At 46.9% G+C, this 13672-nt stretch overlaps 1 protein-coding gene across 9 annotated transcripts in view; it reads right to left on the bottom strand.

Annotated features, from left to right (window-relative positions):
- tns1a (tensin 1a) overlaps positions 1 to 13672 on the bottom strand; it is an 88915-nt gene that overhangs the window by 44717 nt on the left and 30526 nt on the right. For 7 of the 9 annotated variants that reach the window (XM_056430839.1, XM_056430842.1, XM_056430843.1 and 4 more), the window contains 12 exons: positions 10543 to 10592; positions 9890 to 10061; positions 9689 to 9739; positions 9220 to 9342; positions 8570 to 8634; positions 8071 to 8154; positions 5880 to 5992; positions 5735 to 5795; positions 5547 to 5622; positions 5315 to 5459; positions 4759 to 4824; positions 4391 to 4516 (listed from right to left, as the gene is read on the bottom strand). In XM_056430839.1, coding sequence (XP_056286814.1) covers positions 4391 to 4516; positions 4759 to 4824; positions 5315 to 5459; positions 5547 to 5622; positions 5735 to 5795; positions 5880 to 5992; positions 8071 to 8154; positions 8570 to 8634; positions 9220 to 9342; positions 9689 to 9739; positions 9890 to 10061; positions 10543 to 10592 — 1132 coding nt within the window. Of the gene's footprint in view, positions 1 to 4390; positions 4517 to 4758; positions 4825 to 5314; positions 5460 to 5546; positions 5623 to 5734; positions 5796 to 5879; positions 5993 to 8070; positions 8155 to 8569; positions 8635 to 9219; positions 9343 to 9688; positions 9740 to 9889; positions 10062 to 10542; positions 10593 to 12176; positions 12360 to 13672 lie in introns of those variants that run through there. The other 2 variants (XM_056430846.1, XM_056430840.1) reach the window with 2 other exon arrangements.

Below are 13672 nucleotides of genomic sequence, written 5' to 3'. Positions count from 1 at the left end.
CACACCAAAACACACACACAATTGTGAGAGAGCCATCAGGTATCTCTCAGCAGGATGTGACATTCACCGTCACAGTTTTCATATCACCGTGACGACGGCCAGTCTGCATGCCAGCAGTGGGCGGCTGGGCTTGAGTGACAGCCGACTGACTCGTCTTGAAGACGTGTGTCTGAGACACGCTGCAAAAACATCCTCGTTAAGCCATTTGCACTGATTTGAGGGCAACACTTCTACGAACTTCTTTCAAACTTCGGAAAAGAAATGAAGATAAAAATATATATACTTTATAGGTTTTATAACTAACTATGTTTAAGGCTGCAAATGGGCCATTTGTGTCTTTGCAGCAGAGCATGAGAGGGAAAGAGCTCTCCATAAAGGGATGATGTGATAGCCCATAAGTGGAAAACGGTGTCATGGCTGGTGTGTCGGTGACTGGCATGAGGAAAACTGTCAGATTTTTATATTTGCCACGTCTGCCTCTCATTCCGTCCATCGCCCAGCTGTCACAGTTGGACGTGACGTGACTGCATCAGTGTCTGTCTCCACGATTGCTTTCAGGATGATGTCATCCATCCTGCCCGTCTGTCTGTCTGTCATCTGAGTGACTGTCATAAAATAAAATACATCTGTCTGACTGACAACCAGCTGAACTCCGCGACTGATTCATGTCGACTCTTTTCACTTTTCGAAGAGACGGAAATCTCAGATCAGGCCGCAGATTGGGATATTTAGTTGGGATCAGTGAGTTGGTTTACTGGCAAGGTGAAATCTGCATTACTTCGTTGTGGCAATGTGCGAAGAAATGTCGCAATGCGCCCTCAAATACAAGGAAACGTGAACGCTGCGAGATTTAAAAATATTAAAATTAGGGGAATACATTCAAGCTCAAGGACTCTCACAATGCGTTTGTGTTTGTAAGAGAATTAAACTCAACCACTGTGCTCCTCTCAAAAAGGGCCAAGTTAGCGCCTGTGCATATATGCACAAGAAAATAGCCGATACTGCCACAAAGAGCGGAGCAACAGGTGCACGTCGGGGTAATTCGACGGCCCGTGTGTCTGCCTCTGTGCGCCTGGCTGTCTCCCGACTGGGCGGGCTGGTTTTTTTCCGTGCATCCATCCGTCCATCTGTCTTTCGCTCACTAAGATCAGGAGCCGTCGTAAAAGTGCATCTGCCGGCTGTCTAGCTCGATGTTGGTCTGTCATCTCCGTCTCTTCCGAGAGCTCTGTGTGTGTTTCATGACCTCAGAGAAGTAAACCTGGTGCAAAAGAGGCCCGGTAACACTCCGAAGCAGTCGAATAAATAAAAATGAATACTTTTTTAAATCATCTGTACGTCAACCTCGGGGCAAACACGACGGAGAGTGAGCCATATGGGGACATGGAGACAGACAGGAGAAAAGAGGCATTCAGAGATGAAGACTGGCTCAGCTGGGTTTCCAGGGCTGGGATTTGAACCTGCTGCTATAGCTCACTGTGCTGTCAGCAGGAGGTCGAACTCCAAGCATTATGTGCACATGCATGACACACACAGGGGGCTTTTAAAATACCCGACTGCTCTCCATTTCTGCATAATTTTGCAGGCCGCTTTCGGTGCACAAAGCTCTCCTTAAACCCCGATGTACTCGGTTTGATACCGAGATAAACAGCATAGAGGATGTGCACGCGGAAAAGTTCGGAGCGAGTCTTCACAGCATTGATTCTAATGTTGTTTAATGTCGTTTTTCATGAACACAAATGATGATGTCATTTAAATGCTCTAACGCGTATGTCTAATAAAGTAACAAACTCAAATGTGCAACTTCTCACCTCCTGGACTATCCCACGTGCATTGTATCCCAGTGTGAGCTCTGTGGAGCTCACATGAAGTTACCAACCGAGGTCCTTAATAGTTTTGGTGTACCCAAATTGCAGCCTGCTCATAAAAATGTTCCACACGCAAATTGCTCGCTCCATGACTCATTTGATACCACATACGCGCCAAACACACAGGATGCAACAGTGTTGACATGGAAACACAATAAACAGACAAACAGACTTCATGTCTGCGGACCGAGAGAACAAATAGTTGCATTCAAGTCTTCTTTTTGTTTTGCGAGGGCAATTACCATTCAGAGGGTAAACCTGCATCCATTTGCCCTGAAACCATTTGCAAAAATAACAGCATTTTTGCAAATATTTCTGCACGATTTTTATCTAATTAGAATTCACCGTACGTCATGGGCTGTTTGAAGCAGGCAGATGTTTCTAAATAGTAAAGAACGTTGCAAAGGCCTCACAGAACTACTCACCAACCAATGCTGTTCAGCTGCTCTCCGTCCCTTCCTCGATTTTACTTCATCCCTCTATCTTTACCTCTTATTCCTTCCTCCTTCATTCAACACATCAAAAGAATAACTTCCCTCGCTTTGACATTTTGGAAAAAAACTCCTCTGCTTCTCTCTGCCTCTCTCTGCCTCTCTGTCTTTGTCCGGCTATTCCAGACATGTTTCAGGACTCAGCCCCAGCCAAATATGGGAGGAGGGCGGGACACAAGGAAGACAGGCTGTGCTGTCACCGGGCCCCGCTGCCCTACTGTACGTCACACACACACACACACACACACACGCTCATTCTCCTGCGGTAACACACTACCTTTCGTGGTTAGTCTTCAGAACTCAAGGGATAACGACATTCCCAACCCACATTTAATTGGCTTTTGGTTCAATTAGAAATGTACACTTGATGTACGACAGATGCCGCATGAAACACTTGTAAACACTTGTTTTAACACACCGAACTGTGTGCTGAGTGCCAACCAACCCTCTTCTCTGGCATCTCTCCAAACATTTGGATGTAAAAACCGATGTTTTAAATCTTTTAAATGATGTTTTGACCCTGATTAAAAAGCAGATTTGCTTGCAGTGGCTGCTCGGTGGCCCGAGCCGTGGCCTTCTGACGGGTTTGACCTCCGGGTCGACAGCTGCCACCACACCGCGGGGCTATTAGTAGAGCAAAGGCAAGCCGACAAACACAAGGTGCACTGCACACACACTCTTAACATACCACATAAAAAAACCTGCTAAAGACTCATAAACTAGAAAAATGTACAGGGGGATGCACGTCCACGCGGTGTAGGATTACGCAGTTACACAAACACAAATAGCTGGACTTTAAACGCGCAGACTTCACACGGCCGCTTAAGTGCAACACTCGTCACAAATACCTTCCGTTACAGAAACACACACAGACGCGAAGCCGCCTAATCCCACGGACGCTTTTTAAGACGCCCGTCTTTCGTTGAGTCCTCTCGAGTGGATTCCCAAGGTCGCTGGACTCGGGTTTAAAATGCCGTCATTCGGACATCAGCGCCCCGAGGACAAAACATTCTTCTAACCACACGCACATAAAGCAAGTCTGGATTCTCCAGACGATGACTGATGAGTGAGTCGTGTCCTGCGAGCGTGTAAAAATAGGCCGTTCCTGCATGTCGGTGTTATTCCCGCAGCATCAGTGTGCGTCAACTCAAATGTGTATTCTGCTGCTTTTTCAGACGGCATATCAAAACTAAAAATACCTTTAATTTAAATACTCAAAGCTTTTTGAACCAATAACTCTCCTGTAATTTTCCTAATTTTTTTTTTTCAGCTTCGGAGCAAAAGGTCGCAATCAGGGAAATTAGGTTGGTTTTTTTTCCCGCCGCGCTCAGGGAACACCGCCACCCGTTCAATTAGGATCGAACTTGCAGCGCCGGCGATTCCCACTGACCTTCTGGCAACACAGCGATTACCGCAAGTGTTCTTTGGGGACGTAAAAAAAAAGTGAAACGGGTCTTTGTGAAGTCGTGTGAAGAAGAAGAAATAACAACGTATAAAAAAGTGGATGCAGCGCGACGATGGCTGCAGAGTGCGGACTCGACTGATGCCGAGTGCATCTTCTGGTGTCTTCAGAGCAGCATTTACAACACAAAGTGACTTCAGTATTTGCTGTATGTCATATTTGTGGGATTCCGGCACTGATTCTTCTGTGGATGACCGAATAGGCAGGAGGGTTGTATACACGATACCGTTTCAAACAGAGTTTCAAATTCCTGATGGGAAAGCTGGGACTGGATGGAGGTGGGTTTGGGGACGAGTGGGATTTGGGGCTGGTGGCGTCTCGGGTTACAACCCCCCTCTGAGAAGTGGGCCGCCACCGACAGGGCGACTGACGCCCCCCTATTTCTGCAGCGGCTATTTAAAGGACTAATTGACAGACCGAGTTTGAGGAGGATGGGCAGGGGGGCTGTGAGGCTTAGCGGAGGAGGAGAGGCGGTTTGAGGAGCGGAAAGACAGACGGATCTTCTCTTCAGTTGAGTGCAGAGTGCATCAAAGCCAGAGTGTGTGTGTGTGTGTGTGTGTGTGAGGACATACCCTGCTCGCCGTCTGCAGTTTCCTCGCCGCGCTGGCTGAAGCTCTCGTACGAGTCCCAGCGGATCAGAGGGTCCTGGGTGTTGTAGTCCACAGAGACGCTCGGCCCGTTTTCCAGGTGGCCCAGGCCTGAGGGACGCACGGCATGATGAGAAACGGAGGCTCACGCAAAATCACGCCACATTAAAAATAACAAGAAACGCAACTATCTATACGTGGGGAATCAAATGCTCCAAGAAAAGGTTATCGCTTCAAATTGAGAAAACATGTCAGGATAATAGCCGCGAATACATCAGGTTTAATAACGTATGTTGTTGAGTCACTTTTTAAAAATCTCAATCAACATTTTCCTGTCAGGAAAAATGTGTTACCTTTGATTTTTTCTGGTCCATATGAGAAAACAAACTCCACCTTGCCGTACTCTGAGAACCTCTCATCTGTAGAGACACACAGTGCAGACACTGGGTTCTACTTGTAAAACACAAATGTGCACAAACACAATGTAATGACATATGATGTGTTTAAAGCTGCATGCAGTATTACAGTAAAATATACAATGTTAAATCACAGATTTAAAGATTTCAATTTCAGTTTTAGGGCTAATTATTTTCATTTTTTTAATCCAAAAATGACTTTTGCAGTGCAAGAATTCTGCCGTTTTAACATTGACTCTTAACTTTTAACACAATTAGCTGATAGTTAGCATTTGCTTCCTTTAAATTATTAACTGCGGAGCAGCTATATATACTATTAGTATTTATTTCACAATAAAAAAATACTTTTTAATCGTGGAAATAAAAATTCCCAGTGTAAAACAGTTTAAAACCGACAGCAATTAGCTTGTATTTACTGTTATAAGCACATTTTTTTCTTCATGATCACAAAAAAACACAGATATATTTTCGAGAAAGAAAAAGTCACACCCACCCGCAGAGCCATTACCTTTTAAGGTCTCGTCTAGCTCGTTCTTCCCGAACACCACCCCGAGGTCGTGGATGGCGCAGGTGTGGAACTGCACCCTGAACATCACGTCCCTGGTGGAGTTCCTGTACCTCTTGTGGTAGCACTTCAACTACGGATAGTACGGAAAGAAAAACATCAGCACGTGAATCGAACGTCTCCGTCGGGTCTGAGCGTCAGCGTCGTGATAAAGCCTCACCAGGATGTCTCCCTTGAGGAGCAGGCCGGGCTCGATCGTGATGCAGATACTCGTGCTGCTGTCTCCTTGCACATTGCTGCGACAATAACAATAACAGTGTGTGAGAATACAATAATTCCGCATTATCAGCTCTGTAGGTGCATTAAAAAAACGCACGACACATTGGACTGGAACAAAAGTGTCCGTACTATATTCCCGACGTGTAGACGGGTTGCATCGCCTGGTAGATCTTCAGGAAAGGACGGCAGCCTGCGAAAGGGAAAACAGAAGAAAAAAAACAGAAGTTTGAAAGATGTCGAGAGAGAACCGGCGAGTTCTGAGGGGGGGGCTTACCTCCTTTGGACTCAACGTTGGGGATGCCGTGCATGATGACGTGATGCAGGAACAGAGGCTTGTTGTTGATTTTGATTAGTCCGGAAAGAAGGCCGTTGAAGTATCGCACATACCTGAACACAAAAAAGTGGAAAAGTGAGAATGACATGTCCTGGTTTTAAACACGACATATTGCTTATGATCCGAGAAAGCAGATTAAACCGCTCGTCCTCTGTAAAGCAGCGCAGCCGGAGGCACGTTTCCCCGACTCGGACTGTAAAGCAACCTTTCATTCCGCCGCGGGGGAAATGTCACCGTGAAAAAGGTGAGCCGAGGCCAGTCGGGGGTCCGTCGAGTCGAGCGCGGTCTAGTTGTTAACGACGATAACGATGATGGTACCCAACGTGACCTTGACCGCGGAGGGGGGGGGTGGCGCCACATGCGGACGCTTTGCTCTGCTGTCAGTGTCCAGATGGTTTCGCCGCTCTGAAATTCAATTAGACGGAGCGGGGGGCGCGTGTAGTGTCATGTGAGTCCTAATCACATCCTGTGTTCCATCAATGAATTATCCTATATTAAAGGTTTATGCACGAAGCCTTCGAGACTACACAAGCATATGAATTGAATAAGGCTTTTCCCTTCGGTCACAGAGGCCGTGGTGCTACTTGTTCTTCGCAAACAAATAGGAAATACAGTTAGTGAAATGAGAGGGAAATCCCAGATGGAGCTGAGCAAGAAATCTGAATATAACACAAAACAGCCTCTTGCACTTGCAAAGGGTCTGTATTTAGTTATCGAGGTGACGATTACAAAACTAACCACGATGTCATTTCGTCCATTCGAATGCTGAATGTAAAGTCTCTTGATTTTTCTCCAACTCAATAAATATTGCTCGTCAAATTTCTGTTCATGTTTTCTTTAAAATGCACGTAAAAACTATTTTAAATGGAGACGAGATGCCATCAAACTGTGCAGCTCAGTTTGCATTCGAACGTTTCACAACCAACAATAACGATCATTTGTGAATTAAATTCATATCACGAGTGTCTAGAAAAGCGCCATATAAACTCAAAGTATTATTATTATTATTTGATGATCCTAAAATGCGCCATGAAACACTTTTAATCCAAACGTGTACAAGCTTTCCTTGGCAGCGGCAGCTCATCTCCTAATCGTGATGTTAATGTCACACATTCCAGACCATAATACTCGCACACTCCGGGGGCAGAGATAATTATATCCGAAGCAGGAGATAACAGCGGGGCAGAGGGCAAGCCCATAGACCTGCTCGACAACGGCTGGCTGACTGATTCACAAGCTGGTGTTAAGTCCCCCGCTGTTTCCTGTGTTTCCTCATTTACTCCCTGCCACCTCCGGCCTGCTCATCCTTTACCGAGACGGGCTCGGATCGGGTGTCCTCTCCCCGCAGGTGAGGAAGAGAGACGGTGAGGGTTCGGCACTTAAGTTTCTATTAATGAAGAACGAGGCTCGTGAAATGGAAGAAGGAGCAGATTGACGAGTCTCAGAAGGTACTGTTGCCCCTGGGGCTGTGTGAATGTTAGTAAGTCCTGATGGGCAGGTGGAATCTTAGCTCCTCCCACCAGTGTATGAATGGGTGTATGATGTCATGTCAAGTGCTTCGAGTGGACGGAAGATGAGAAAAGCGCAGGTACAAGTACAGGTCCATTTACCATTACTACCGCTAGAGGGCGCTGCATTCAAAATAAGAGGGTGGTTTAAATACTTTTAAACCACTCTTGGTTGGTTCTGGTTTGGAATTCGCTCTCTATTCACGAGGAGCCCATTATCTCAAAACAAGTGGAGGGGAAAATATGCTGAGAAAGACCCGGAGTGAGCCCCGCAGCCTCCCCAGAGACCGCAGAGGAATCCATCAGACGGACAAGATAGACGCCTCCTGGCCGCGCCACGACGTTTACTCCCAATTATGCCAATTAAAACTAAACTGGAGATAAACTTAAAAGAGGGAAAAAACTCCCTCTTGTTATTGGCCGTTCACCAATGTTGATGCGTGCATGCGGCCGCATGAAGAGCAACACTGTGCACACAAAGAGTTTGGGTGTTTCTCCCTTTTCCCCCTCTGAGAATGTGGGCGTCTCCCTGTGATGCAACAGAAGCTGCGAACATTCGGAAGCAAAGGTCAGACTCGTAAAGCTTTGCGTCGGGCGAACAGGAAGTGAGGTAATACACTGACCTTATCTGCGACGGCTGGCCCACAGGAATCGCTTTGTCCTCGTAGAAACGCCGCATAGCAAACCGGTCCAACGCCTGGTCGGCGCTGCATCACACACACAGACGGACGGCGTTATTATTCGTCATGCGAGAGAGCATCTTACTGAATCAAAGCTGCACCCCCCCCGCCCCCCAGTTTAAGATTTAGTGGGGGGAAAAACACCCCCGAGGCCTCCATCATTTACAAAGCAGCTTTAAATCCTCCTGGCTCCTTCCCACCTATCGAAACATCTGGTCGCATTAAAGAATGACGACGTGTTGAGAGTGCTTCTCCTCAAAGAGCCAGAATAATAAGCTGGAGTGTTTTTGCAATAATAATCACATCGTGATTCAGACCTTGAGGCCCGAGTGTGAGTGACGGGCGCTGCTGTCCTTATCGAACCTCGCGAGGTGGAGCTTTCAAAGGAAATCACACGAGTGTAGTGCAGTGTGGTATGGGTGGACTGTGGCGTGTTGGGTACCTTGCGGATATGTTGCTGTAGTGCATGTACGCAGCCACCACCACCCCCGTTCGGCCTCGGTTCCCCTGGGACACAGAGACAGAGACACTCAGGGGACATTTTGAACTTACATAAAGAAACGGAGGAAACTGCATGAATTACATTTGAAAAAAAAAAAATTGGACGCACAAATAACACAAAGTGATATTTGATCCCCCCGTTTGTTTAAAGCGACCAGGTCCAACTCTAGAAACACGTCTGCTGCAGGTCAGAGCGAATGTTTAATTTCTGCTTCGCGACATCTTCGTTAAAAAGGAACGTACGACGACGAGAATGGTTAAAAGAAATGCAAGAATGTTGTGTTGTATCTCATATCATCCAATGCCAAGAAACAGTCCGACACGTGTGCTGTAAAAAAAAACTTCAAATGACGTCTAGCTGCTTCTGTTTGATTAAACAAATAAAGTAAAGACGTGATAATCAAGTGAGCTTAACTGCTGCTGGCAGATTTGTTATCTTTGGACCGGGGCCGCTTCCCACTGTGCATAGCGCCGGCTTTATGCTGAGCTACGCTAATCGTCTTCATATTGAACGGACACACACACACACACACGCGCAAGAGGGCTGTCATCTAACTCATCTGTAAAGAGGAGGGCGTGTCCCGGCTCTACCTTGTTGTGCAGCACCACGACGTTGCGCGGGTCTCCGTTGAGCCACATGTCGATGGTCTTGCACATGCTGCAGATCTTGTCCAGCGCCGGTGCGTGGAGGTCTGGCCAGCCGAACTCCACAACCTGAGGGTGGGGTTCAAAAAGAAAGGGGTTCTCTCTCAACTCAACGTGATAAGCCGTTACTGGGGGGCGCCGCTCTACAGGCTGCAGATGCATCAACATAAAGTCTAATATTTAAACCGATGGTTCAGGTATAGTGGGGACATAACCTTCCAAAATAAGCCACAACTCAACCCTGAGGCACTTAAAGAAACCAACCAATCAGATATGAGTAAAAAATGTTATGTGTATGTCTCAGTTGCATCAACGAGGGCCCAAATGCAAAGTATTTTAACTGGCCTCTGGCTTCTTTTTCTAGTTTAATTCCTCTCGCAGGAAATCACTTGAAGAGGATCCGGCTGCTTCCTACCTTCGGGTTCAAACTGGATAAGTCGCTCCTCCGCTCGCTCAGGTTGAGGATCTGAAATCAGAAAGAGAACACGCGTCGGCATATCAGAGCGACACTAAGAACATCACATTGTGTACAGATCAAAATAATAATAAAAAAAACTCTTTATGCAAGTCGTGTGTCCTGGGGTGGGGTGTGTGTGTGTGTGGGGGGGGTTCTCACCAGATAGTGCTCCCCGTGTTTGGACCGCAGCATCGTCGCCACCTCCTTGAGGTTGGCGGTGTAGCTGCGTTCATCGGCGGCGGCGGGGAAGCAGACGGAGATGATCCTCTCCGTGATGTAGACCAGGTCCACCTCGTAGCTCTCCTCCATGGCCTGAGCCACGCTCTGACTCCTGGAGAGGGAGCCACGGGAGTTTACCAGAGGATCTGACCTTTTTTTTCATCGATTGTCATCTTTTCATGCACTGGTGTGAATTTTCTTCATAGATTTTTTTTTTTACTGCTGCTGTGAGACGTCGATCAAATGTGAACTCTGTAAAGATCACGCTTCTATTTCTCGGAAAGAAAAACAATTCCCAATCCTTTCACCGATGTTGACCTGACCAATCTCTCTCTCTCTCTCTCTCTCTTTCTGTGTCTCTCTCTCGCCGGCCAAGAGGCCTTCAGCTTTATTGGTTTATTAATAAAGCCATGCATGACAAGCAGCCGAGCCTGAAGAATAACAGGCAACAGAGGGGCGGAGCGGTCATCTACATTACGCCCAAAAAGAGGAGAAATATCCAGGGTAAACAATCTGTTTTCATTGGAAAATAAAGTCGATGTAACTGTGTAACAACAACAACAACACAATAGTGAAAGGATGCTGGGTCTTACCGCGACTGCTTTCGCAATAGCTCCACACTCTTGCAGGACCTCGCAGATCCCTGGAGAGCGCACACACACACACACACACACAAAGCACATACAAGCGGAGGGAGGAGAGGAAAAGGATTCATAAGCAAATTGTGTCTGGTAATGACGGGGATGTTAACGAATAACAATCTGACGTGAGAAAGTGAGGTCACACTGGTTTTGGAGGAAAAGAAAGAGAAAAGAAGAGAAGAGGAGGAGGAAATAGATGGGGGAGCAGTAGTAGAGGCAGCAGAGGAAGAGGAGGAAGAAGGATAGAGCAAAGAAAAACAAAAGGAAGGAGATGAAAAAAGAAGCATAAGAAAAAAGTTAAATGTATATATATATACATAAATACAAATAGGAAGCAATATTACTTAGTATTGGAATTAAAGATAGAAAAGAAGAGGCAGAGGAAGGAAGAGAGGAGAAGAAGCGGGAAAAGTAGAAGAAGTAAAAGACAGATAGAGGATAAAAGGGATGAGAAATGGTTGATGGAAAAAACACAAAAAGAGAAGAAGAAGAGGAGACAAATGACAATGCATCAGTGTGTTCCAGGAGAAGAGCATCCTGACTCCCACACACACTCTAATGCTCCAGTCCTCTAGTCAGGGAGGAGAGACTGGAAGCTGCTCTCCCGTGACGCGGCTGCAGAGGGGAAAACGTTACGAAACACGCCGCGCTGTCGAGGAACCGCTGCATCGTAGATGCTGGACGTGGCTCGTCCTCTCGCCGCCTGAACTCATCTGCACGAGTCGGCTGCCATCGAGAAGACGGAGCCATCCCAGAAGATAGAACAAAGCAGAATCTATCTTCTCCCCCCTCGCCAGAGAGAGAGAGGGAGAGAGGGAGAGAGGGAGAGTGAGCGTTCGGCATCACCGGCCAAGTGGTTCAACTGAGATATTGGCAGGAGCCGGGCCTGTAATCACGGCGCGAGGTTAAACACGCGGCCCGGAGCTGAGAGGAAGCTAATCTCATCACACACACACCCCCCCGCGAGCCTGAAACGGGAGGCATAACTCTCCGTGATTTGACAGGAAGCAGATGCCAGGAGGAACCGCGGACGCCGGTGTTTTGCAAAGTGAAACAGGCTGTTCACGTGGGGCTCGGTGGGGGGGGGAGGGGTACGTTTCACATCACAGGAACAGTCGGTTGTCTTGTCGCGACGCCTCGTGAAAGTCAACGCGGCGTGCGCAGCGGAGTGAACGGCGTGTCCTTTTTTTTATTAAAAAGGCCCCGTTCACACGGTTGAAGGCCGGCGCTGCTCTCCAAAGAAATCACATGGAACCACCAGAACCGCCAATGAATATCTTATTCCTTACAACACACATGCATGAGTGACACGTTCCTTCATTAACTCCTCGTGGCCCAACTCACTGTACATGGAACATGTATTCATCCGCTGCTGAAAATAGGCCCAAACCAATTGTTCTATTCGCCTGTACATATACTATATGTACACTGTACACGAAACAATATTCGTTAATTTGTCGCACACTTTAGCAGAGATTTAATTTCATCGAAAGATCCAGAACAAACTAAGAATTTTTCATTACATTTTAAGCTGCGTGAAAAAAACACCTAAACATGTGTGTACTTCCTGTGTGGGAGTGGCCTACCTTGCTGAACAGGTACCCAGTGCTCCACCTCCAGGATGAACGCAGGTGGTCGAGACGCCTTTGAATGGAGCTGCCCATGGCTCCGGTTTTAATATCACGATCAGGAAATCAAAACAAAAGAATCTCCGGATCCTCACGACGGAGGAAGATGCTAAACCTCATCGTCGATTATATAATACACACGTATATATATATATATATCTATATCGATGCATCTTCTCTGCCGTTCTTTCCTCTCGACTGTCTTCCTCCTTTCTCCTGCTTCCTCTCGTCCTCATGCCCACTTTGTGTTCTCTGGCTCTCCTCCTCCCTCGCTCTCATTATCTCTCATTATGTCCCCCCCCCCCCATCTCCTCCGACTCCCCCCTTCTCTCGTCTTGACTCCCTTTTTTTCCCAAGCTGTGTGTTTGTTTATGTACGAGTGTACAGTGTGTTTGTGCTCGTCTGCTGCACGTGTTTGACCTTAATTGCCCTCGAGAATCTAGAGACTTGACTGTTTTTTTTACAACTGAAATGTCTCCCTTATTCTTTTGTGCAGTTTTTTTTACTGCAGCGTTTTGGATTCGCAGCGTCTCAGTCTCTACCCTCTCCTGAGCCACAAACAGACTCAAAACAAGTTCCCATAGTGCACTTGGATGACACCCGCAGGCCCCACACTGACCCAATTATGTTCACGGCGGGGCGTTACCACTCAAAACCACCATAGATGAGTCCTATAAGGACTTAGCTTTACCTAATAAACACTGCATAAGAGTTCCTGTACACGATGCACACACACACACTGACACGTGAAAGAAAGAAACATCTCCATCCTGCAGACCTCCTCTCTTCCTCATGGGTGAAGCCCCAGACTGTGAGTTCATCTCCACAGCGTTATAATCTCGTTATAATCTCACTCTGACTGCCACCGCTGGCTTCGGGGGTCTGTTTTCTTTCCGCATTAGCAGCGGTCCTCTCCTCTCCGAGTTTTCTGGAATCTCGCCCTCTCGGAAACAAAACGCCCTTCATGGTTCAGCAGAAAGTGGCCTCGTCTCGGGCCTCGGCGGCCACTTTTCTGGCATAGACGAGACACAATTTGCAGCGAACTGGCAGCAGTATACGCACCAAATATGTCTTTGTACTGGCACGGAGCAGAGCGAGGGTTAAGTCATTTACCTCGTGGGTATAATCATCGACCTTTTTCATCTCTGAGGTTACTAACTGTGCCAGTCAAGAATTTGAAGTGAAGTTATTTCAATTAAATGTGTGTGCAACTTTGAAAATGTTCTTTACGATTAACAGATTCCAATTCATGGACACTTTGACTTTTTAAAGTCACAGGCGCTCTGATTGGCTGGCTATGTGTTGCATGCTGCTGCCACCTCCTGCAGTGAGCGGTGTAATGCATGTTTAAATGTATTAATTGTAACATATTTAAACGCAGAAAAAAAGGTCTTTAATTATCACAGTGCCAAGAAGCACACAGGGATTGTTATTCCAGCTCAACAACAGCAGCG

Source organism: Pseudoliparis swirei, chromosome 14, assembly GCF_029220125.1.
Source record: "Pseudoliparis swirei isolate HS2019 ecotype Mariana Trench chromosome 14, NWPU_hadal_v1, whole genome shotgun sequence".
In the NCBI taxonomy this organism is placed as follows: domain Eukaryota; kingdom Metazoa; phylum Chordata; class Actinopteri; order Perciformes; family Liparidae; genus Pseudoliparis; species Pseudoliparis swirei.
Note: the sequence above shows the minus strand (reverse complement) of the source record. Positions and strands in the feature narration are given on the sequence as shown.